The sequence below is a fragment of the Ursus americanus genome, chromosome 23 (assembly GCF_024610735.1).
Source record: "Ursus americanus isolate L20-20 chromosome 23, mUrsAme1.1.p, whole genome shotgun sequence".
Taxonomy (NCBI): Eukaryota; Metazoa; Chordata; class Mammalia; order Carnivora; family Ursidae; genus Ursus; species Ursus americanus.
In genome coordinates this window covers 38,896,129-38,922,445 of record NC_142149.1, presented here as the reverse complement: position 1 = coordinate 38,922,445, position 26,317 = coordinate 38,896,129, and the positions used below count along the sequence as shown (strand labels likewise).

Genomic DNA, 26,317 nt, shown 5'->3' with positions numbered 1-26,317 from the left:
GGATGAGAAGATAAGCTAGAGACAAGGTATTTGCAGACCAGACGTCCAACAAGGCACCAGCAGCTAGACGTACAAAGAACTATTAAAACTTAACAGTAAATAGGGGCGCCTGGGTGGCACAGCGGTTAAGCGTCTGCCTTCGGCTCAGGGCGTGATCCCAGCGTTATGGGATCGAGCCCCACATCAGGCTCTTCCGCTATGAGTCTGCTTCTTCCTCTCCCACTCCCCCTGCTTGTGTTCCCTCTCTCTCTGGCTGTCTCTATCTCTTTCGAATAAATAAATAAAATCTTTAAAAAAAAAAAAACTTAACAGTAAATAAACAATCCAATTAGAAAAATGGGTAAAAGAGAATTTACAGATGGCAAATAAGCACGAGAGGAGATGCTCAACATCATTAGCCATTCGGGGAATGCAGACGGAAACCACTGTGAGAGGTCACCACGCATTCATCAGAACGGCTAAGCCCCTCTGGAAATCGGTCTGTGAGTTTCAAAACAAACACACCGCATGCGACTCCTCTGCCCCCGTCAGCCCTTCCCCGCGGCTTCACATACCAGTCCCACCGCCGTGACACACGCGTGCTCACCTCCACCAGGACTACAAGGGCTTTCCCTTTGCTTCGGAGGCCAGTTCTGGGCTTCGCAAATTTCCACTCGCCTTTTAAGGTTGACTTTGCTCCCTGAGATCTTGAGGCAGAGCCAGTCAGCCCGTCCTTTCTCAGCGCCACTCTGGCAACTGCTACCCTTGCCCCCGTCGTTGATTCTTATCTCCCCCTGAGCCTTTCCCCCCAGTGTCCACTCTTCCCGGGAGCACAACGGTTGTGAGCGGGGGCTCCAGAGAGCATCAGGTCTGGGCTAGGATCCTGACGAGATTAGTTTCTAGTCATCACCTTGGACAAATTAGGTCACATCTTGAGCCTAAGTTTTATTGTCTGTAAAGCAGAATAACAGTATAGTAAGTAGCATATGTGGATTAAATAAGATAATAAATGTATTTTGAAAATTTAGCATTGGGGCGTCTGGGTGGCTCAGAGGGTTAAGCGTCTGCCTTTGGCTCAGGTCATGATCTCCAGGTACTGGGATCGAGCCCCACGTTGGGCTCCCAGCTCAGCGGGGAGTCCGCTTCTCCCTCTCCCCCGCTTGTGCTCTGTCTCTCTCTTTCTCAAATGTTAAATAAAATCTTTTAAAAAAAGAAAAAAACGGGGAAAATTCAGCATTGTGCCGGGCACATAGTAGGTGTTCAATAAATATCAATTTTTATAGTTGTTATAATTATCATCACCCAAACTGGAGAAAATAATCCATCCACATTCACTGAATGTGCCAACGTTTATTGTACCCATGTTATGTGTCAGGCACTATGCTCGGTATCAGATACACAGAATGTAAGAAAGTGTAAGTGAACTGTCACAAGTTACAATAACATCTGTATTAAAATGACCGGAGACAAGGGGCACCTGGGTGGCTCAGCTGGTGAAGCATCCAACCTAAGGTCGTGATCTCAGGGTTCTGGGATCGAGCCCTGTGTCAGGCTCTCTGCTCAGTGGGGAGTCTGCTTCTCCCCCTCCCTCTGCTCCTCCCCCAGTTTGTGCTCTCTCTCTCTCAAATAAATGAATAAAATCTTAAAAAAAAAAAAACCACACAACAAAAACAACAAAAACAAACCAGAGACACACGAAATCCTTTTCTCCCTCTACTTAGAAGATTAAAATTGGGTTCATCAAATCTCACAGAAGAAAAAATACACACATTTAACTTTAAGTTTTTTATTTTGTTTCAGACAGCTGGACGAGGCATCTACATTCTAGCAAATCTTCTTAACAATCACTACACAAATGAAAGACGGCTTACTTATATATAAAAAGGCAAGGGTAAAGGGTCATGATTGTCTAACAGGGAATCTGAATCCCCAAATAAATTATCTTACAAAAATATCAAACTTGCTTTTCCACATTTCTATTGTTAAAAATGAAGGAAAAAAATTCACATTAAAAAAACCTCTGTAGCTGGTATAGCAAGGTAAGATAGTCATCTTTACACACTAAGTAAGTCCTTCAAATAAATATCTTAAACAAATTGAAGTTTTTCAAAAAAGAGGTCAAGTATTTACCTTAGATTTGTTTGGCCCACTAACAGACCGTTTGTAAAACTGACATTGAACTGGACTGCAGCTCACCCCCTCTGAGGAGGAACGACACACATCGCTGAGGCGGGTACGCACGTGTGCATATGACATGTATGTGAGCGGCTACTGCTGCCCATGCTACGGTCATGAGTAGTTTTACCCTGTAAGAGTCCTCTGGCCTACCATGAATCGAACTGCACGGAAAGAAAAAAGAAAATACTTTGCCTACTGCAGACATTTGCTCAGGCATTTATAACGACGCAAAAATTATCACGCTTTTGGGACTTTAAAGGTTACTGAACATGAGATAAAATTCAATACTGCTTACAAATACCTGAATACAGAGAGTGTGTTCACCACTCGTGTGGACAGCACACAAGTGAGTGTGTGTTACAGCACTCCGGCTGCTGGCTGGTCTATTCCTACTGTTTGATCCTAAAGTTTTACATGGCCTTGGATCCTTAAAAGATAGAAACTTAATAAGATAATGTTACATTACGTTTTTCTGTTCTAATAGTCAACTTTCCAAAAGTACACAGTGGAAGGGCATAGGGCTTTCTGTATCTCCTCATACTTTAAAAGCCAATTTCATTTTTATCATGATGCTGATATTTCAATTAATATCATTACAAGTAAGACTGACTGCACTACAGTTTTGTCCACAGCAGTCAAATCTCTTATTGCTCAAACATTCCGAAGTAAATCCAGTCAACAATTTCCATTTCCCATGGTTTAACTGAGAGATGAATCTAACAATTTCTTTTTTAACCAATGACAACTAAACTGAGCTGAAGACAGCTACGGTTAAAACCTTGCAACACCAAAGCCGATCAGCCGAAAATCTAGAACACCAACACTTTCCATCCAGGATAGAAAAACGAGCATCCAAAATAAAGAGAGCCGCAAGACTGCTCAAGTAACCAATCAAACACCACTTCTCTGTTATTCGAGCTAATAGTCACTCGAAGCTTGAAGTTTCCTCCTTCGTTATTATTGGTGGATCCTAGAGTCACAGCTTCAACGTCAAATGTGACAGTGGACCCAGAAGTAACTGCTGGCAACTGATTAGTCATTTCTTTCCCATTTACAAAAACTGCACCTAAAACGTTAAGGTGAAGAGTCATTTACATGTGAGCAGCAATGAAGGACTAAAACGGATTCTGGATGACTCATAAGCCAGGTAATTTCCCAGCTCAGATCAAGAACACATTTTGGGATGCCAACCAGTCAAAGAGGATGCATCTCAATATGTTAATTAACCCCCCTCCCCAGGGCAGGAGAAGTTTACGTTTTAATCCCATTTTAGAGTTCTGGTCCAGGGTTCTACTCTTTTAGAATGGAGACTAAGTTTCCCCACATGGATGGCTCAAAAGAAACTTGACTCCATTACAAGATTATATGCTGTGGAATAGCAACATTGTTGCACATGAAATAAACAAGAATCTCCTCCTACCTACTGCCTTCCCATACACAACGTAGTAACACATCTTGAGAGGGGATTTTAGAAGTGTGATTACTGTGAGGGGCGCCGGGGCACAGTCAGTTAAGCGTCTGCCTTCGGCTCAGGTCATGATCTCAGGGTCCTGGGATCGAGCCCCTAGTCGGGCTCCTGCTCAGCAGGGAGTCTGCTTCTCCCTCTCCCTCTCCTCACTCCCTTCTCGTTCTCTCTCTCAAATAAATAAAGTTTTTGAAAAAATAAAATAAAAAATGAAATTAAAACGTGTGATTACTGTAGAGTAAGGGGCCAAAGAACCCTTGGGAGATACAACAAATTAAGTAAACTCTCTCCTCGGTTCACCAATCGATGTTGAATTTAGATGACCCACGCGCACAGAATCCAGAGATAGGCTGCCTGGTGCAAACCCCAACTCAATCACCTCTAAGCCAGGTCACTCAACCTCTCTGTGGCTCAGTGTTCATCATCCATAAAATGGGTATAATACTACTCTCCCACCTCAACAAGTTGTTCAAAGTATTAAATGATTTATTATTTGTAAAGGTAACAGAATAATGCCTGGTACGTAATAGCCATACAGATACGTCATAAAGACTTAAACTTTCTCATCTCTCGCTACAAATGTGTGATGTTGGGACAGATTCCTCTCTCACTATGGTCATCCCCGGATTTCGAAGAGGCCGGCAGTTACGTGTCTCTTACCGTTTGTACTAATGCACACCGCCTGGTCACGCTGCAGAGAGTCGTAGCCGTTCTGTTTTTCTGCACACACTCCTATACTGTCTCTTCTGTCTGGCTGGCCCACGGTTTCAACTCTGTAAATGAAGTAGAAAGGTCATTAATCTTTTTTTTTAAACATGATTTTTAACAGTTACTAAGGTTAAAGAGAGCAATCTCATCACAATTGCTCTTGATATAGCTAACAGTGATACAGCACTTCCTAAATTCCAGGCACTGATCTAAAACTTTTACATCTATCTGTATCAATCACCTCACTGAATTCACCTAATAACCCATGAGGTGGGTGCTGTCATTACCCTACCCATTATACATGAGAAAAAACAAGATTAAAAAGAGGCTAACTAGCCTGACCCTGATCGCCTGGCGGAGTGCTGGACGCAAGACAGGAACCCAGGCATTCTGACGGTACACGCTATGCTAACTATTTACAGCTATGACGGCACATTCCCATTTTATGCTCTGGCTCTAGTCACGTGGAAAACTTGTCATACTTGCCATTATAAGAAAAGTCACTGCCATCACCTAAACCTTCAAAGTGAGAGTCTATGCAATGGTTTGACTACTGTTTATCAAGTATTTAAAGCCTTTATAAATAGACTTTAAAATCTTTAAAAATTGGGTAATATAGTCATTAACATAGTTTGCATGGAGAACTTCTTATGTGGAAGGTTTAAGCACTTCCCTTTGTGTTTTAGTCTCAAAGTACATCAACATGCACTCTAGAAAAAGGAAACATACATATAAAGTCAACCTGTATCTCTACTACCAGATGCATCTTCCCCTCCGTTCCAGAAAGCCAGACTTTGCAAGGACAGAAAAAGAAAAATTAGCAAGGAACAGAATGTAGCTGTACCAAGGGAAGAGGTGATTAGTTATACTTGGTATGGCCTCAAAATGTCTTTTGTTACAAAGTGGCAAACACGCAGGATCAAAATAAATACATGGGTGGGTTTTTGGAGTCATGTCACTCCTAAACCAGCAGTCTTAAGAAGTACGGGGAAGAGGAGAGTGGTGTGAGCCATTGAGCCATATGGCAGAATCGTAAGTCCCAGTCCTCTTTCTAGCACAGAAACACTGCTTTATCAATGAGATACAGACCAAAATACCTTTATGAGGTTTCCAGAATCCCGATACGAAGCTGCAGTACCCCAAGGGAGCACAAGCTGAAAACAGCTGCATTGAAATTGGTAAGAAGAGAAATTTCACTTTCCCAAGTCAGTCCCTCTCCCAAGCTACACAGCTCAGTGGCTGGCAAGAACACCGCGGCTTCTGACTTTTTCCTTGGGGACAGGGAGAAAGAGAGGAGTGGAGCGTGCATCCGACATTCCAACTCTTTGGAAGGCTGCCTGAAGGCTTGACTGCTGTTGTGCTTCCTTTAAAGCACTGACAGAACAAGCATAGTATGGCTGCCTGACCGCTGCTAGGACCAAAGAAATGGGAGGGGTGGCATCCCACAGCCAGTACGACTCGGTGTGACTGGGAGCAGGGGCATAAGTTCAGGCTTCTCTCCCTCAGAGGAAGAGAGAGGAACTGAATGTGCTTCTGTGCCAGCTTTTCACAGGGCTGCTCAAGAGAATGGTATCTGTCTCACTTGATGTGGGCACTAATGGGGAGCTGGCAAACTCGGGATGCCTGGGGGCCACTGAGTACGAGAGAGAAGAAGGCGGCTTGCTGCCGTCACATCAGAGAACAGGCAGTGCCACAAACAGGCACCAGAGGGAGCAAGAGATTATGAGCTCCTGAAAGACCCACATAGTTCTCCGGTTGAGAAACTGCACGAGCAAGCCCAGCGAAGTCACATCCTCCCAAAAAAGGTTTCAGAGGTTCCCAGCATCTCTAGCTGAGATCATTTGTGAGGGTCAGTTCCTATACAAAACCAGGTATAATGGCTGAAAACTTCCCAAATATGGAGCAGGAAATGGACATCTAGATTCAAGAAGCCTAATGGACACCAACCAGGATAAACCCAAGAAATCACACTGACACACATTATAATCAAATTGTCCAAACTCAAAGACTGAGAATTTTTAAAGCAGCAAAAGAAAAGTGACTCATCATGCACAAGGAAGCTCACATAGGGGCGCCTGGGTGGCACAGCGGTTAAGCGTCTGCCTTCGGCTCAGGGCGTGATCCCGGTGTTATGGGATCGAGCCCCACATCAGGCTCCTCCGCTGTGAGCCTGCTTCTTCCTCTCCCACTCCCCCTGCTTGTGTTCCCTCTCTCGCTGGCTGTCTCTATCTCTGTCAAATAAATAAATAAAATCTTAAAAAAAAAAAAAAAAGGAAGCTCACATAAGACTATCAGTGGGGGCACCTGGGCGGTTCAGTCGGTTGAGTGTCAGACTCTTGATTGATTTCAGCTCAGGTCATGATCTCAGGGTTGTGAAATCAAGCCCTGTGTTGGGCTCTGCACTCAGCGGGGAGTCTGCTTGTCCCTCTTCCTTCCCCTTTGTCCCTTCCCCTGCTCTCTCTCAAATAAATAAATAGCAGTAAAACAGAAAAGGCCCTCAATGCAGTGAGAGAAAAAAAAAATCCTGGAAAGAAGAAAACAACTCTTAATCTGAAAAAATGACAAAGTAATTCCTAAAAGCATCTTTCACCAAAACGGCAGGTAATAAAGACAAGCACGACATAAAAAGTTTACAAAAGTTGCTCTGAACATGGAATGAACCAGAAAGTAAACAGCTAATATATCTGAGACACAGAATTATTTCCATATTTCACTAAGAAATAGAATGGAGGTTTAAAATCACTGAATTTTTAAGCTGTAAGACAAGTAGTCAGGACAGTGTATGCTCAGACACTACGGTAGTTGTTCTCTCACATAAAACTAGTTTTTAAGAAACTATATAAAAAAGAAAAATGCTGTACAAAATAATTTATGGCAGGGTACAGTGACCTCCTCTAATGCATGTACAACTGAAATACAATTAATAAAAAATTAATTTATGGACAAGATACTAGAAATACATCCACTGCATAGAGTAAAGGAGTAGAACATCCTGGGTAATAATTTGTCTCAAAGGTAAAATATTCTGAGAGAGAACATGGCCCAAAACAGGAGCGATTTTGATGGTAACAAGAGGGCTAATCTATTATCCCTATTACTCTGCACTTTGGCTAACTTTGATTGAATTTAAGTGACACATCCTCTTTCTTACACAATCTCAAACTTTTTTCTTCACAGTGAATACTTGGAGCAAAATCCAAGAATTCAGTTGCTTAGCTAATAAATATGAAAAATATCCAACTTTATGATAAATATAAGACATAAAATGAAATTTTTCTTTGAGCCTAGCAGCTACAGATTGATTAAAACAGCAATACTTAATACTGACAAGGATGCAGTGACCTCATGACCCTCACACACTGCTGGGAAGACTGCAAAGTGCTTCCAGGAACACAGCCAGTTAGTCTGTGTCACTAACAGGAAAACTAGCCCAAGGAATAGAGAATGAGCCATATATGAACAAAGAGGGTCATGGCACAGCTTCACACGTCAGGAATGAGAGAAAGAAGGGGTGCCTTGTCAAGTCATTGAAAAGGAGGATTTCTGAAATATATCTGAGATAGAAATATACTGCTTACTGTACAAAACCTCAAACAGCTTTTATCCTCTCTCAAAAGAAACCTGATAACTTGAATGTCCTGTATCTACTACAGAAATTGGAAATCTTCCAATAAAGAAAATTCTCGGATGGCAAATTGATTGGTTAATTCTGCCAAACATTTAAGGAAGAAATAATACTAATTTTACACCAACAGTTCTGGAAACGGAAGAGGAAGAAACACTTCCCACCTCACTTTGTAAGGCTAGTCAAAACCAAAACCAAAAACATCATAAGAAAAAAGACAAATGTCTCTCTCATGAAGAGATATAAAAATCCCCAACAAAATATTAAAAGCCAAATTTAGCAATATATATAAAGATAATATACGACAAAGGGGATGTTCTCTGGGGAATGCAAAGCTGGTTCAATGTTCAAAAATCTATCACTGTAGGGGCGCCTGGGTGGCTCAGTCGTTAAGCGTCTGCCTTCGGCTCAGAGCGTGATCCCAGAGTACTGGGATCGAGCCCCACATCAGGCTCCTCTGCTGGGAGCCTGCTTTTTCCTCTCCCACTCCCTCTGCCTGTGTTCCCTCTCTTGCTGGCTATCTCTCTCTGTCAAACAAATAAATAAAATCTTTAAAAAAAAATCTATCACTGTAATTCACTCTATTAGCAGAAGAAAAATGGTATGATTATGTTAACAAATGTATAAAAATAATTAGACAAAATTAAACATTCACTTACGGATAAAACTCTCAGCACAGCACAATTAGAAGGGAATTTCCTTTCTTTTTTAAAAATTCTATTTATTTATTTGAGAGAGAGAGTGAGAGAGAGTACATGAGTTGGGGGAGGAGCAGAGGGAGAGGAAGAAGCAGACTCCCCACTGAGCAGGGAGCCAGGGACTCCTGGATCATGACCTGAGCCAATTGCAGACGCCCAACCAACTGAGCCACCTAGGCGCCCCTAGAAGGGAGCTTTCTTAACCTGATAGAAGGTATCTACAAAAAACCTACAGTTGGGGCGCCTGGTTAGCTCAGTCAATAGAGAATGTGATGCTTGAGCTTCGGGTTGTAAGTTCGAGCCCCACACTGGGTGCAGAGATTACTTAAAAATAAAATCCTTGAGAAAACAAAACAAAACAAAACAAAACAAACCCTACAGCTAGCATCATACTTAATGTGAAGGACTGAATGCTTTCCTGCTAAGATGTACAATCAGCATGTCAGCATTCAACACTGCTATTCAGAATCCAACTTTGTAGTCAGTGTAACGAGACAAGAAAAAGAAATGACAAAACAATGATGAAAGATATTTTTCTAGAAACTAAGAAATACACCATATCCACAGATTGGAACAATCAAAATATTAAAATACTAATTATTCCCAAACTGATCTACAGATTCAAGTCAATTTCAATCAAAATCCCAGTAAAAAATTTTTTTTCTTAGAAACGGACAAGCTGAATCTAAAGTTAAATAGAAAGAAGGAGGAACTAGAATAACTAAAACAAAAAGAATAAAGTTGGAAGAATCCTACTACTTGATATCAAGACTTACGATAAAGCTACAGTAAGCAAGGTTATAGTTCTGGGAAAGGAGAAACACACAGACCAATGAAACAGAGGCCAGAAGTGGACGCCCACACGTACGGTCAATTGCTTTTTGAGAAAGGTGAAAAGGCAATTCAGCAGAGAGAAGAGAGTCTTTTCAACAAACAATGCAGGAACTATTGGACCAGGTCCTAAACAAAACCCAATTCAACCCGTATTTCACATATTATACTAAAAGTAACTCAAAATGGCTCATAGATCTGAACGTAAAACTTAAAAACATAAAGCGTCCACAAGAAAACTTAGGAAAACATCTTGTGACCCTGCATTAGGGCAAAGATTTCTTAGACACGACACCAAAAGCACTGGATGAACAGGTAAATTGTATTTCGTCAAAATCAGCAAACTTATACTCCACAAAGGACAGTGTCAAAAAACGAAAAGACAAGCCTCAAACTGGTAAAAAAACATAAGACGTATACTCAACAAATTTCAATAATTAAAAAAAATTGTTTTAAATAGGCAAGAGATCTGAAAAGACACTTCATACCAACAAAGATATACAAAGGCCAAGAAGCGAGCACAGGAAAAGAGAACTATCTTTGGCTATCAGAAAGAAAATTAAAACCACAATAAGGTACAACTACCTGTATATAAAATAGCTGAAGTTAAAAGCGCAAACAAGGGGGGCCTGGCTGGCTCCGTTGGTGGAGCGTGTGACTCATCTTGGTGTCGTGAGTTCAAGCCCCACGTTGGGTGTAAAGATTACTTAAAAAAATAAAATATTTTTAAAAAGGGAACAACTGAACAACTGACAGTACCAAATGCAAGCAGGGATGAAGAACAACTGAAAATCTCACCCGTGCTGGTGGGAATGTAAAATGGCGCCCGTGCTTACGTTTTAAAATAGTAGTTTAAGACAGAGAGAGTATGGGTGGGAAAAAGGCCTAAGAAACATTCCTTAGATTACTTGGAAGAACTATTATATGTGAATACTTTAAAGCAGATACACCTTCATGATATCACAAAACACTCCTTCGAGAGACAAACTAAAAGCCAGGGTATATAATCTTAAAGGAGATCTACTTAGGAAACCAGCTGTCTTACCTCACCCAAGTCTATCTAATCAAGAGTCTGTGCGGAAAACTCTTCTGTCTGGCATTCCCCACATCTGTCATAAGAGCCAAACTCTAACCTCAAAGGACTACATACCATATTTCTAGAGGAGACCACTTTGGCAAAATGCAAAACCCAGCAAACCTGTATTCTCCACAGGACAATGCGTTCTCTCTCAATATAAGGAGAAACCAACAAGATTTCAAAGACCCTAAATTAACTTTTTTTTAAAGTTTATTTATTTAAGTAATCTCTATACCCAATGTGGGGCTCGAATGCATGACCCCAAGATCAAGAGTCACATGCTCCTTTGACTGACCCAGACAGGCGCCCCAAAACAAATTAACTTCCTATTCCTAGTAGGGACTATGCCCTATTCCTAATCTTCCCAGGAAAGAATTAGTAAGATTTTTTTTTTTTTAATATGAGGAGCTAACAGTTAGAACTGAAGATATACCTGGTAATGACAGAGACCAGCCTTATACAGAAAAAGAAAGATCTCCTTAAGCTTACATTTATTCAGAAAAGGGCATGCTAACACTTAACCAAAGGTAAGCATTTAACCAAGCGACCCCTAGTTTCTAACAGCTATCAACCATAGCATTTCTAAAACAAAGCCCCCAAATCCTTTGACACTTCTGCCATCAAGAAGTGGGGTCTATGTCCCTTCTCTGGGATCCAGACTCTGAATGAACGGTACAATGTGGTAGAAGTGATATTATGTCCACTTCTAGGCCCGGGCCTTAAAAACTGGTGGCTGCTGCAGCTTCCACTTCCTATCTCTTGGGATGCTCAATCTTGGAACCCAGCCACCATCCTGTGAGGAAGCCCAAGCAGCCCGCAGAGAGGCCTACACCCAGAGACACTCAGAACCGGGATCCATTCGCCAGCCATGCGACTGAGCCATCGTGAAAGCAGATCCACCGTCTCTCATCGTTACTCCAGCTACTAACACAGAAGCAGAGATGAGCTGCCCTTGCCAAGCTCTGCACACTGCAGTTTCCTGAGCCAAATAATGACTACTGTTTTAAGCTTCTAAGTTTTGGGGTGGTTTGTTACAGAGCAATCAATAACTGTAACCGTAACATTAAATTTTGTTTGTTCTTTTAAAGAAAAAGTTTGTAACCAAAAACAGCTAGCCTGTTGGCCTCTGATTTACCAGCTCATGTGACCTGTGGGGAGGCAGGCAGCACAGCGGTTAAGAGCACAGCCTTTCAGGGCTAGACTGTCAGGATTCAAATACTAGCAAGTCCCATGGTCCCTGTGCCTCTGTTTCTTCATCTGTGAAAGGAAGACAGTACCCTCCTAGGTTATTAGGATTAAAGAAGGCTGTTTGAAAGGACGCTGTTTTAAAGAAAGGAGGTGGTAGAGAAAAGAAAGTAAAAATATGGTTTAAAAAAACTGGTTAGATCAGAAAATGTTGGAAGCAAGGAAAGCAGGAATGTTCAGACAGAAAATCAAGGAGAGGCCTAGCAGGAGGGGGTTGCTTAGCAGACCTGGCCACCAAATGAGACTGGGCTCTGGAGACAGAGAGAGCCCACCAGTAACAGGTTTCTTGGCTCCCACAGCTCTACGCATTCCAGCAACTGCGGTAGGGATAGACTGGGCTGAGCAACAGGGCACTGCCTACAGGAGTATGATCTTCCTTCTAACTGTGAGGCCTTCGAACACCCTCAAAGAACTGAATAAAGTGTACCTCTACTCAAGCAGACCCATCCGCTCCTCCCCCATACAGGCCCCCCTCCCCCACTCCTCTGACTTTATTACGGATGGCTGCAATCACTTCCAACAGGGAGAGAAGACATTTCCATTCCACATTCAAAAGAAAAATGACAAAAATGCAAAGGTCTGGCTATGATAATAGTGAGCTGAACGAAGTTTCAGTTAATCGCCCTGCCAAGTGGGGCCCGGTCAGACATCTTTGGAAGAGGAGGAAGAACTAACAGTTTATTGAGGCCTTATACTAAATGTCAGGCCACGGTCCACAGATAGTAAGGGGATTTACATCAATTTGGGTAATTTCCAATGTCTTAAATACTTATTGAATGACAGAATTGAATCTAGTGAACTGGTTGAATCTATCAGACCTTCCCGTGTTCATAGAAGAAGCATTTAAAAGCAGGAGAGCATCAGGTCACCATCACTGGGGGGCGGGAGGGGGGGGTTCATAGAAGAGGGAAAAGGAAAAGAGCTAAGGATACTGACATAGAGAAACCGCAGATTCCAACACTAACCAGAATCGCATTTACTCTCCCTCGAAGAAGACGAAAAGAAACGATATAGACTAGCTTTGCCATTTACCAGTTATGTGACTTTGCGTTAGTGACTTAACCTCTGTGTGCCTCAGTATCCTCATCCCTAAAATGGGGAATTACACCTATTTCATCTGGTTACTGTAAGAATCAAATGAGTTAATGTAAGTAAAGTGCTTAAAACAGTACCTCATGTGTAGTAAATGCTATTTCATTATTAACTGCAATTATTATTACTATGATTACTATTCTTTTTTTTGAGATTTTATTTATTCATTTGAGAGAGAGAGAGAGCACGAGCAGGGAGGAGAGGCAGAGGGAGAAGCAGACTCCCTGGTGAGGCAGGAGCTGGATGCGGGGCTTGATCCCAGGACCCGGAGATCATGACCCAAGCTGAAGGCAGACGCTTAACCATCTGAGCCACCCAGGCGCCCCCATGATTACTATTCTTATTGTCTGCAACACCTGCCCTGAATATATCAGCTCAGGAAGCCCTATCATTACACGGGAACACACTGTTCTCAGGAGATTCACTAATGGTAGTATTTCTATAAACAAAGGACATAAGCAGAAAAATGGTTTGGCTGGTGGGGAACAAGGCCAATTAGCTTACATAAAGCTTTAGTTACCCTCCATGCTTCGTATGACAAGGGACTGAGATTAGCAGGAACTTGGAGCACGCATTCACCATAAAACCTCATGATCTCAAGACCTAAAAATTAGAGGAGAGTTTGCTACCCTGATTTTCCAAATCAAAACTGGGCTTTGTGGGTGCCTGGGTAGCTCAGTAGGGTAATAAGCATCTGCCCTCGGCTCAGGTCATGATCTTGGGGTCCTGGGATCGAGCCCCATGTCGGGCTCCTTGCTCAGCAGGGAGGTCTGCTTCTCCCTCTCACTCTCCCTCTCTCTCTAATAAATAAAATCTTTAAAACAAACAAACAAAAAACTGGGCTTTGCTTTCTAGGAAGCGCTATTCAAAAAACAGGACCACAGAGAATGTATCTCAGGACATGAAAACGAGGAAATTATTCTAATACAGGAAGACATGGATAAAGAAATAGAAAATTGATTGCTGGTAGGAGAGCTTGCTTTCAGTTTTATTTTACAGAGAATTATATACATATATATGTATGTACACATATATTTTATAGAGAATTATATACATTATGTATGTGATTCTCAGTGCGTTTACACTAACAGGTTGTCTCTCACAGAGACCCGCTCATACTGACTCACAAAGGAGAATAATTCTTGGCCTCTGATTTTTTACGATTGATTTTTTTGTTTACAATTGACTTTTGAGAGGTAGTCTACTTACCTCTATCTCCCAAGAAGAAAAGAGACACAAACATACTAAGTGCGTGCTGTGTATCAGGTATAAGCAAGGCACACTACATATTTTATCTCAGTTCATCTTCGTAAAAGCTCTATGAACACAGATGAGAAAACCAAAGCAAAGAGGAATGAGGAAGTCTCCCCAAAGTAGCTAGCACTGCCTATAAATGATGAAATCAATTCAGGTCTACTTTGCATCCAAAGCTCGTCTGTGTTCCATGCATGTCACTTTACTGCCCGAGGCACGACAAACAGATACTGCAAGGTCTACTTGCCTGAATGTTAACGTCTGCCCACAGAAATAAGTTGGAGCGCTGGAGTAGAGCACACCTGAGGACTCAGAATCATTCCGGAGGGCTATATTTCTTCGACTACTCAGGCTGTACCCCTCAAAGCCAGCTGTCCACTCTTTGTAGAAAGCAAAGATATCAAAAATTATTAAAACCTTTGAGGAGTATCTTCAACACAGACACATTAAACAAAACTTGGGAGTGGAAGAGGCTACACTTAGGGGTCATGGGCACTTAGGGTCAGAATCAGTGACAGGGTATCCTGATTAATCCTAAAAATCACAAAAAATGTGTGAAGTCTGCACAGTTCTGGCAGGAACAGATGGAAGATCAAGTGAGCGTTATTTCCCATCTAATGAAATCAGGGGAAGCATAATTGTTTGAGCTTATCCCAACCTGATTAACAACCAGTTAACAAATGAGTCTGAATATTTTAAAATAGTAATACAGGACAGACCAATTTCAAATCATAAGACCACCATATGGATAGTCATTGGAGGTTTGGAAAATCGTTTTGTTTTTTTTTTTTTTTTTTTTAATCAGTATCCTGTCGCAACACTTAAAATCTTTGGATTCAGGGGAGCTAACAATCCTGCCGGCACTATTTTTGGACTCTGGAGACAAGAACCGATGAAAACGTCTCAAAATTCCCATGCAGTAATTTGAATAGGACGTGTTGCACGCTGTGGTCAGCCATGCAGGTTGTACTGCCGGCAAACGTGGCTGTCAGCGCGCCGCCTTGCGCACGGGTACCCGCGACCTGAGACACGGTCACGCGTCGGGAGCGAGAAGGCAACGGCATACCGTGAGGCACCAACGTGGAGTGACCCATTTGGGGGACGCTCCAAGGACTCCACTCCTGTCGGCCATCTCCTCGGGCGCAGACTCTGAACTGATAATCGACGTTGGGGTCTATGTGCAACACTATGAACTCCGTTTCAGAGCCTACGTAGACGTCCTCAAAATGATTTGAAGTGCACTTGCGGAACTGGAGCCTGTAATCCTGGGCTGTAAAGTCGTCATCCACCTAAGGAGAAAGGCTCTGTGTTAGGGAAAAATCAGGGAACGGTTTCTCTCGGCAGCACGGCCCAAGAATTCCGGGGCCGAGCACAGAAGCCCACGTGCTGAATACGGGCTACTCTCAGGAAGGTCACGGCAAATGTGCCATCATTACCGCCCTTCTTTTCTTTACTTCCCAGTGTTCTATACTTCCCAGTCTGATTTGCAGAACTCTGCTTCCTTTGAAGAAACGGCACGTTTTCTGTTCCCTTTCTTTCTTCCTTTCTTTCTTTTTTTTTTTTAAAGAATTTATTTATTTATTTGACAGAGAGAGAGACAGCCAGCGAGAGAGGGAACACAAGCAGGGGGAGTGGGAGAGGAAGAAGCAGGCTCCTAGCAGAGGAGCCTGATGTGGGGCTCGATCCCATAACGCCAGGATCACGCCCTGAGCCGAAGGCAGACGCTCAACCGCTGTGCCACCCAGGCGCCCCTCTTTCTTTCTTTTTTTTAAACAGATTTATTTATTCATTCTAAAAGAGAGAGGAGAGAGCACGAGCAGGGAGGCACGGAGGGAGAGGGACAGAGAGAGAATCTCCAATCCAAGCAGAGTCCCCGCTGAGTGCGGAACCTGATGCGGGGCTCAATCTCAGGACCCTGAGATCACGACCTAAGCCAAAATCAAGAGCTGGCCACTCAACCGACTAAGCCACCCAGGCAATCTGAAATAGCATGTTTTCCATACAATAAGGCCAAAGATAAAATATTGGAAATTCAAACATAAGAATCCCACAACTACATCATTCACAAAACCAAGATAATTACTATCCAGAATAAAGGACTCCTTTAAAACTTAATAAAAGAGAAACCACCCAATAAGAGAATGAACAAAAGGCACAAGTAAGGATTCTACGGAATTAGAAATAACCGCAAGCAAAAATATATAAAAGCATTTCACCGAATTTGTAATATGGACAATGGAATCTGAAACCAAAATGAGATAGCAGACTGGCAAAAATGTGAAGTCTGACAATACCAAGTACTGGTCAGGATGCAGAGTACCAGGAACTCATACCCTGCTGACAGAAGGAAACACTGGTACGATCACGCTGAAAATAATCTGGTATTTCTAGTAGAGTACAGATCCAATACTCGAGGACCTCATAATTTCACTGGGTATGTACTTGAGGAAAAATTCTTACACATGGACACAAGGGAACATGAATACTAATGTTTATAGCAAAAAAACCTGGAAACTCTAGATCCACTGACAGAGAACAGAATAAAAATCGAGTAAGGGTCTTTGTTTTGAACCAACAAAAACATCTCTACTTCTTTCTTCTAAAAATCCATTTAACGGGCGCCTGGGTGGCTCAGTCGGGATAAGCTTCCCACTCTCAGTTTCAGCTCAGGTCTGATCTCAGGGTGCTGAGATCTAGCCCCATGTTGGGCTCCACACTTGGCAGGGAGTCTGCTTGAGTTTCTCTCTCCTTTTGCCGTTCTCCCCTATTCTCTCTCTCTCTCTCTCAAATAAATAAATCTTTGGGCACCTGGGTGGCTCAGTCGGTTGAGCATCTGCCTTAGGCTCAGGTCATGATCCCAGAGTCCTGGGATCAAGTCCCGTTGGGCTCCCTGCTCTGCTTCTCCTTCTGCCTCTCCCCTCACTCATTCTCTTCATCTCTCTCACTCTCGTGCTCTCTCTCTCAAATAGATAAAATCTTAAAAATAAAATAAAATAAATAAATAAATCTTAAAAAAAGAAATCCATTTAGGGGCACCTGGGTGGTTAAATGTCTGCCTTCGGCTCAGGTCATGATCCCAGGGTCCTGGGATCGAGTCCTGTGTTGGGCTCAGTGGGGAGTGTTTGTCCTTTTCCCTCTGCCCCTTCCCCTGCTCATGCTCTCTCTCTCTGTTGGGTGCATGCTTTCCCTCAAATAAATAAATAAAATCTTTTTTAAAAATCCACTTAAGAAAAATCAATCATTTCCAGAAGCTGAGCACCCACTCTGAATGATGTATCTGTGAACAGCCAAGACACTTATGACTCATTTGGACATGGTTTCTATCTACAATATGGTAACTCATATACATAACACGATTTAATACAGAAAATTCTCAGCAACGCTGAGAATATGAAGAAATCACATTTTAGGATTTTTTTAAAAGATTTTATTTATTTACTTGATAGAGACAGAGCACAAGCAGGTGGAGCAGCAGAGGCAGAGGGAGAAGCAGACTCCTGGCTAAGCAGGGAGCCCGATGCAGGGCTCAATCCCACGGCCCTGGGATCATGACCTGAGCTGAAGGCAGATGCTCAACTGACTGAGCCACCCAGGTGCCCCTAGGATTTTATTTCAGAAGTACTACTTCCGTTTGGAACAGAAAACGTCAGACACCTAATATTCGCTCTCATCTTTTGGCTTTTGTAATAAACAGAAATGGGAGAGATCTTCAACTTGCTAAGGGTTAAGTCTGGGAAATCTGTGACAGGAAATACTGTTGTGATACAGAGATTGTTAAAGGTACCTTCAAAACTATTTACCTCACGCTGGAAGAGCTACCTGCGTTTAGGTTCCCTGTGACTTTAATTGTAAAGCAAAAGGGACTTTTGTTTGTGAAGAGAAGAAAATGTTCAAAGGTAGTTAATACAAAAAAAATCTAAAAGGCCCTCAGCTCTCAACTCCATTGCTGTTGAAGCCACTTCTACGATTCTTAATTACGCACCTTACACCATCGAACAATGATGCCTCCCGGTTTCTCTATGAGCTCTTCGATCTGTACTGGCGGGCGAGATGCTACCGTTCCATGCTTGAAAATGTGATCTTTCACTCTGTTCAGAATCGAGTCATCCAGCTGAGCAGACAAACAAGGCACATCAACCAGTAAAGGCACTTCCGGTAAGCTGGGGAAACAAGGCTGAGGTGTTTATGAGGCTTTTAACTGAGGGTTAAAAACCCGAAGCGTAGTTTAGATTGGTCACCTACTCCATAACAAGGCTGAAGTCCTCAGGAAACAATGCTAATGGCAGTAGGGGCTTTGGAGGACATTACATAAAGATTCTCTTCCCAAATAAATATAAACAAGAAAAGAGAAAATTGGTAGGATCACCACTGTCAAGTTTATACCAAAAGATCTGGTGGACTCACTTTCAGTATGTTCAGAATTTCTAAAACTTAATAATTCGCTTACACGTTAGAATTGAAGAAAATCTACAGTAATACTATACCAAAAATTACAATCGCAACTATTTCATACCACGAATACTGGTATTGGGCAGTGAACCTTGAAATATATATTCTCTATCTCATTTACTCAGAATCTTTAATAAGGGGGGGGGGCACGCGAAGCAGGCAGTTTAAATGCTTAAAACTAAGCCTGAATGGCACTAACTCCTTTACCTGTCCAACTGAATGTGTGAGGCCTTTTTGGTAAAGTTCCACAGTTTTTCATTCTGTTCTCCTACGCCACCAAGAATGGCAATCTCCCCTACAATCAGGAATGAGAGAATAAATACAGCAAAAAACGGTCACATTATAAAGTAATCACTACAGCCCGTGTCTAGGTGGGTCTCCGGCTTTCTTGCAAACAACTCTTAAGTGATTCTACAGTCAAGTTTCCAAAAAGTAAAAGTAGAAACTATTTTAGAAGTGACCCTAAGGTGAAGCTCCCAAAGAAAGGGGTACATAATGGTAACATTTTACCAGAGGTGAAAGATTCTGCTCCGTACAAAGAAATCTCGTTTGTCAACCAATTTTACACAAAGGAGAAGGTCTAGGTCCTTTTTTCCATCTCTCCTACAGAACCTTTATTTACAGAACTCTAACAGGAGCCAGTACAAATATTTCCCTGATAGAAAAATAGGGCATGGGGTCTTTTTTTTTTCTTTTTCTTTCTTTCTTTTAAACTTTATTTATTTCTTTGAGAGAGAGAGAAAATGGGGTGGGGGGGAGAGGGAGAAACAGGCTCCCCACTGGGCAGGGGGCCCGATGCGGGACTCGATTCCAGGACCTGAGATCATGACCTGAGCCGCAGGCAGATGCTTAACCGACTGAGCCACCCAGACACCCCATGGGCAAGAGGTCTTCTAAAGGCAAATGATACAGGTGTTTTCCTAAAAGAATATCACATATTAGAAATTATTCCACAGAAAAATAAAAAGGGAAAGCTATCTAAAGGCATTAAAAAAAATGACCAACTTCTATGTCCTTCCACAGCCACAAGGAAACACTACCAGAACTCTTTTTCCCTCTGAATGTGCCCTGGAGTGACCGAAGTTTTTTGGGACCACATAACATGACATTCTCCCTTACCAAAAGGAAAGCAGCACATGTTGAACACCGCCTCAAGTCCTCAAAATTCCATAAATAAGACTTTATCCCTTGGGAGGGAGGAGAAGAGATTCAAATTCAAAATATTTCTGAAGTATAAAAACGCTTAAGCATCAGATGCTGTAACAAATAAGTTTGTGCCTCAAAGGATTTATTTTCTAAAATAAAAACATATCTCAGTCCTCAGGGTGATGGGTGTACGCCCCTGACCTGTGAACTGCTTCTGGGTTTGTTTCCAAATGCAAAGCCTCCAGGGAAAGACACTTTAAAAAGAATTCTCTCAAAGGCTCTGTTATGGTCAGTGGCAAATAAGCAGTTCTCACTGAAGACGGGACAAAATGTCATCAGCATGTAAGGATAACAGCAGTGCCACATTCTAAATGGGACGAAAAGGGGATGAATTTCCAGTTAGAGGGACAGCCTTCTGAGCCAAGCACCCTTTTCATCCCACGCCACTCACAGCACTCAGTGCAGGATGCGTGGTTTCCAGTCTCTGGCTCTGGCACCTTTTTCCTCGATTGTCCTTTCAATGCCGGCACCCTCTGCCACCCTCTCTTCTCGTATCACACACCGGCTTTGGAAGACTTACTTACTCCCATGGACTCAGACTCGATGTACACCCCTTCGACTGCCTCCTTGCCATACTGATCTCTCTCCTACGCCACACGCCACCTGCCTGACCACCGTCTGGGCATCTGGAGCACCTCAAACTCAACATCCCCAAATGACCCGCCGAAGCCCCGCCTTCTCCTTTGTTTCCTATGTCAGTAAACAGCACAATTCGACCTGGTCATCCAAAATCCGCCTGGTTTGGGTCATCCTAAAGCCTTCCCTTTATTCTCCAACCTATCTCCAGGCAATCACCAATAATCAACACTCACTGATCGGTAAAAATCATCAATCATTTTATCTCCGAAAAGTCTTAAAATCAGCTCCACTTCACCTCCACCATGATGAAGCTCGCTGCCTTCCTCATCTCCTGTCTGGATTAGTGCTGCATCTTCCTAATTGGCCTCTTTGACCTCCAGTCTTAGGACCTCTGATGCAGTCTCCAAACTGCAGACAGCGTCATTTTTTAAAAACGCAAACCTGATTGTGTAACTCTGCTGCCTAAAATACTTCAATGGACCCCTGATACGCCATTCACTTCACTCGTGATGTTACTTCTGCTTCACATCGTGCTGTTACCTCCTTTTCTTCCTTTGTCCGCTTAATGAATTCCTTCCAGCGTCTGTGGAACTCCTCCCACAGAAAGCTAGGCTCCGCTCCCCCATAGTCGGGTGCCTTCCCTTCTGTGCTCCTGTAGGTCTCAGATCTCTCTCAGCACGTATGCCTCTTACTGTGCTGTGAACCCCAAAGGGCAGAACCATTACCTGTTTATTTAATGTACTTTGCCAAGATGTATGTGAAGGGAGGAAGTGGACGTGAAGACAGGAAGATGGCAAGGCAAGGTCTGAGCATGCTTTAGGCACGATAACTGGCTGCAGATGGGTATAGAATCACATTTCAGGAGTAAACACCAGTCATAATTTTTAACCTTCTAAAACTAGCAATGGAATTAAATTCTATGAACACTGAAAAACATCTGAACAGACTCAAAAGGACCTTAAAATCACAGTGGTAACAGTGAATAAGATACTAACATAAAACCGTTTGAGAAAAACCATTTACGCCTTGTTTTGTGAACGATTATAATGAACACTTCAACCGCACTCCCCCTGACATACCTCACTGGGTATCTGTCGTCCTATATTACAAACTATCCCGAGGTAGGAACATTCTAAGCGCCCCACGGATGGCAAGAAGCCTGCCGGCACCCTGAGAAATCAGCAAAGGGTCACTCTGAATGTGCCCCCCCCCCACTTCGTGGGCTCCCTGGACTCCCACCTTCTTGGACTAAGTCCTCTGCAGTATTAACTCCATGCTCTATGAGCTTCTGGCAGTCATCCAGAGGTTTAATGGTTTCCTGTTCAATCGTGTCCACCTCTTGCAAAAGGGTTACCAATCGCTCATCCAGGAGCTTCCCAAGAGTTCCCTTTAAATCATTAAAATGCTGTTTGAGGACATCTCTTGTCTGTGATGCACTCTCTTTGATCTGAAAAGAAAGAACATAAAAACTAAGAATCAGAATCTCTAGGAAAGGCTCACCCACAGGCGTCAGCCACAATCCCAGAGCACTACACAACGATCATCTTCCATTTGTTGACAAACTGAATGTGATTCATTTGCACAAACTTGCAGAAATGCACAGTACTGTCCTTCAGGTAGGACAGAATGGGCTCAAACCCTGGTTCCATCATTTACAAACTACGACAATTTGGTCATGTTAATTAAGTACTCCACACCCAATTTCCTTGTTTGTCAGATGAATATAATGCTTACTTCATGGAGTTGCTGTTAATAGGATTAAATAATCTATGTATTATACGTGGTAAAATAACTGGCACACTGTTGTTCCCAATAAAAAAATATCAGAAAGTATTATTATCTGCACAAAGTAGTTCTTGGCAACAGTCTGTCTCAGTACAAAAATATTTTAAATTAGTAGGGGATTAAAATTCATTTTACTGAAAAGTAGTAAATAAATGGTAAATGAGAAAACCATAATATAGGGGCATCTAGGTGGCTCAGTCAGTTGAGCGTATGACTCCGGGTTTCAGCTCAGGTCATGATCTCAGGGTCATGAGATGGAGCCCCGAGTCGGACTCACGCTCAGCGTGGAGTCCGTGTGAGAGTCTATCTCTCCTTCTCCCTCTCCCTCTGCCCCTCCTCCCTCCGCTCCTCCACACCTCTCTCTAAAATAAATAAATAATAAATAAATAAAAGAAAGCCATAAAAAAGTCACCTAACAGATAAAACGCCCTCATTATACTAAGAGAAAACTAAAAATTTATTTAAAATTCAAAGAGGCTCATAGAAGGCAAAGAATATTCATGAAAACACACGTCTGGGACAATACTTTAATCTTTTTTGAGTCATGTTCCTCTTTGCAAATCTCAGTGAGAGGTTTACAGACCTTCTCTTCCCAGTAAAATGAATAATCCATACCCTAAAGAAATGAATTCAATTTCAGAACTTATGAATTCTCTCAAATCGCAACCATGGCTTGCCTGCAGCAGTAATTCTGAAACTTGGTTTGCAGAAGAATCATGTAGGCTGCCTGATATAATTTAGATTGCAAGGTTCCATCCCAGACCTACTGATCCAGAACCTTCGAGGAGAGCTGTAGTGTATGGATGGAGTTCTCACCTTTCACAAGCACACTTGTGATTTAACAGCCCACAACTTTGAGAAACACTGCCCTCAGGTACAGAGAGCTCAGACTAAGAGCTGCTGTTCTGGGAGACAGGTCAGGGAAATCTTTACAGCTCACCCATATTTTGAAAACAAACGAGTTGTCTACGCAAATACAACACTTTTTTTTTTTTTTAAGTTACAGACAACACACAATTCACTCTCACTTAACAGGAAAATTCTAAAAGCCAAATAGTTGAATCAAAGCAAACACATACTTTACTTTGCATATATTATCATATTAGTTTCATAAGGACATTATTACATTTACTACTCTAACACTTTTGCTAACTTTATCTTTCCAAGAGTGTCTGAAGTCCAAGAAAATCCACAAAGCACAGGATTTCAACAGTTAATAGAGAAAGTGAAAAAGTTTTCTATTTATTCTGTAATATTAAATTTAAAAAGCAGAATACATAACTGTTTTCCAAAACTGTTCATGACCATGTTAAAACAGGATGTCAATGCTCAAGGAGTACAAAAAAATACGGGGGAAAAAAAAAAAAGGAACAGTTTGATTGGCTGAAGAGGATCACGCAAATAATAGTGTGTGTGCAGTAAGTGGAGGAATTCCTTAAACCATAAAGAAAAAGAGAGACCCTAACATAAGGTTAATTAACTAGTCTCTGTGCAGTTACTAGGGAGCTTCTGTGAAATAAACCCAAGCCAAATTGTAAAAAGAAAAGGGAGGGGGCTGTACTCAAAATGTTGAGGTTCATTACTCACCTGTGGGGTCCTTAAGACTCAGATCCTAACATACACAGCACCTGGCAAATAAATGCTGTTAAATAAAAATGAAGTTGATCGTGTCCATGTTTAAGGCCTTTTTTAAAGAACCAAGAAGAGCATGCCTTATGATTCTGAAACATCACCTGGAATATTGCTAGAAATGCGGACTGTTAGGCCCCACCCAGAGCTACTGAATCAGAACCTACATTTTAGACAAGATCCCCAGGTGAGTCACGACAGACCGTACAGATACCAGAATGAACGAAGACCACATGTCGAAGCACTGTCATACACTTCATACCCCCACCACCAAGAGGAAATTCTGCAGCTGGGAAGTCTACCAACGAGGTCGGGTCTCACTCGTAACGGATACGGCACACACAGGAAGCGCGCTGGTTAGGTAAAGTCTATTTCCTCTTTAGAAAGAATTCAAAAGCTCCAACAGTTTCAGAGCTCAGCTATGTTTTGTTTTTGTTTCAGAACCCCAGAGGAAAGAAAAAGAGGAAGTACGTGAACATAAAGCAGTGCGAGGACAGGGCAGGGAGACTCCATTTCCAAATCCACCTCCTAGACTACGTCCCTTTTCGTTCCTATGATACCAACCACTGCTGTTTCATTTGCTTGGGTTAATGAGACTAAACCATGTGGACTTCACTGCTAGGTGCGTTTCTTCTTACTTGATGTGGTACCCTGGTCCATGTGTGCACCGTCAGCTCTTTAACTCCACAATGACTCTGAGAGGTGGGACTCTACTGTCTACATTGAAGAGGGTGAAGCTTGAAGAAGTCAAATAACTTTCCCTAGGCTTCACAGTGCCAGAAACGGTCTGGCTCCAAGGACCACGGCCTTTCCACTTTTCCCATTTTCAGGAGTTCCCAGGCAAACCTGTAAATTATGTACTGACTGCAAACACTTCCTGCTGTAACTTGTGTTTCTTATCCTTGCATCAAGAATCATGTGGTAGACAACCACATGGCCCCAAATGCCACCTAGCCATTCTAGGGCAAAACAACTGCGACAGTTAGTAGCAAAGTGGATTTAAGTAGAATATAAATGATAACTCAAGGTCTTAAAGAGGAAACTGTCATATACACTGTTTATGCTGATTAATAATACTGAAACCAATTTTCCACTAAAGCCTCTACTGTAATGGACCATGAAAACACTTACTGGGGCACCTAGGTGGCACAGTGAGTTGGGTGTCCGACTCTTATTTAGGCTCAGGTCATGATCTCAGGGTCATGGGATCAAGTCCTGCATCAGGCTCTGTACTTTGTACAGTCTGCTTGGGGCTCTCTCTCTCTCTCTGCCCCTCCCCCTGAGCGCACACATGCACGCACACTCGCACACGCACACTCTCTCTCTCTCAAATAAATAAATCCTAAAAAAAAAAAAAAACTTACCTTTACTGCAGTTTAACCTAATCCCTAAGCAACTGTATTTTAAAGTTTTAATGAGGATCAGTTCACAAAATGCCAAAAAGTCGTCAAGTTTACACATCGATACTAAGGCTTGCAAAAGCCTAGTAAATATATACTTCAGAGTCCTCCAAGACAAAGTGACTGACATATTTTCCTCCAGAGTTTAGCTACTAAAAAAGTCATAAGGGGCACCTGGGTGGCACAGTGGTTAGGCGACTGCCTTGGGCTCAGGGCGTTATGGGATCGAGCCCCACATCGGGCTCTTCCACTGGGAGCCTGCTTCTTCCTCTCCCACTCCCCCTGCTTGTGTTCCCTCTCTCGCTGGCTGTCTCTATCTCTGTCGAATAAATAAATAAAATCTTTAAAAAAAAATAATAAAATAAAAATAAAAAAGTCATAAAAGCTATGTGGAATTTGACCACATCTGTGGTCTTCAGTGGCAATATACAGGTGCTGTATCAATATAATACAATAAATATAATAGCATATTTTAGAAAATTACGTAACCAGAATCTCCTCTATCTCCTCTAAAACATGCATTTTTATGACTTCGTAGAAGAAAATAATTTTTATCCTCCAAGCTTCATTTAAGAATTTATTTTCCCAATTGGTAATAGGAAACTAAAAGTATTTTATTTCTAAGATTTTATTTTTAAGGAATCTCTACACCCAACGTGGGGGTCAAATTCACAATCCTGAGATCAAGAGTCACACGCTCCACCCACGGAGCCAGCCAGGTGCCCCAAAACTATTTTAAAATTAGAATGGGCTTTAAACACTTAGCTAACAAGAACATAATAACCAAAAATAAAAGACAAAGTAAATATATAAAATAGTCAACCGAAATTGAAAAAGCTAACCAAACCGTTTCTTAAGCGAACCAAAATGTTTCTTCTCAGTTCATGTGCAACATACCGCATTAGCTCTGTCTCTCCACACTGACACCAAGACATGAGTCACTAAAAACAATGCTTGCTGATGGTGACGGCAATAATAATATAGCAGCGGCTATCATCTACTGAACACCTACTGTGTGCCAGCTACTTACACCCATGGCCTCATTGAAATGCTACCACAGCCCTATGAAGAAAGCATCTGTAGATGAGTAACAGACTGGAGTCAGAGAGATAAACA

At 42.2% G+C, this 26,317-nt stretch overlaps 1 protein-coding gene across 1 annotated transcript in view; it reads right to left on the bottom strand.

Moving 5' to 3' along the window:
* Positions 1-1,749: 1,749 nt before the first annotated feature.
* The window catches only part of CRLF3 (cytokine receptor like factor 3), a 32,350-nt gene continuing 7,782 nt past the window's right edge, over positions 1,750-26,317 (bottom strand). Inside the window, exons 2-8 of the mRNA XM_045773341.2 lie at positions 21,627-21,834; positions 18,810-18,897; positions 18,136-18,313; positions 15,220-15,442; positions 14,401-14,533; positions 4,283-4,395; positions 1,750-3,223 (exon numbers count right to left, since the gene is read on the bottom strand). Of these exons, the coding sequence (XP_045629297.1) occupies positions 2,967-3,223; positions 4,283-4,395; positions 14,401-14,533; positions 15,220-15,442; positions 18,136-18,313; positions 18,810-18,897; positions 21,627-21,834 (1,200 nt within the window). The 3' untranslated portion in view covers positions 1,750-2,966. The remainder of the gene's footprint in view (positions 3,224-4,282; positions 4,396-14,400; positions 14,534-15,219; positions 15,443-18,135; positions 18,314-18,809; positions 18,898-21,626; positions 21,835-26,317) is intronic.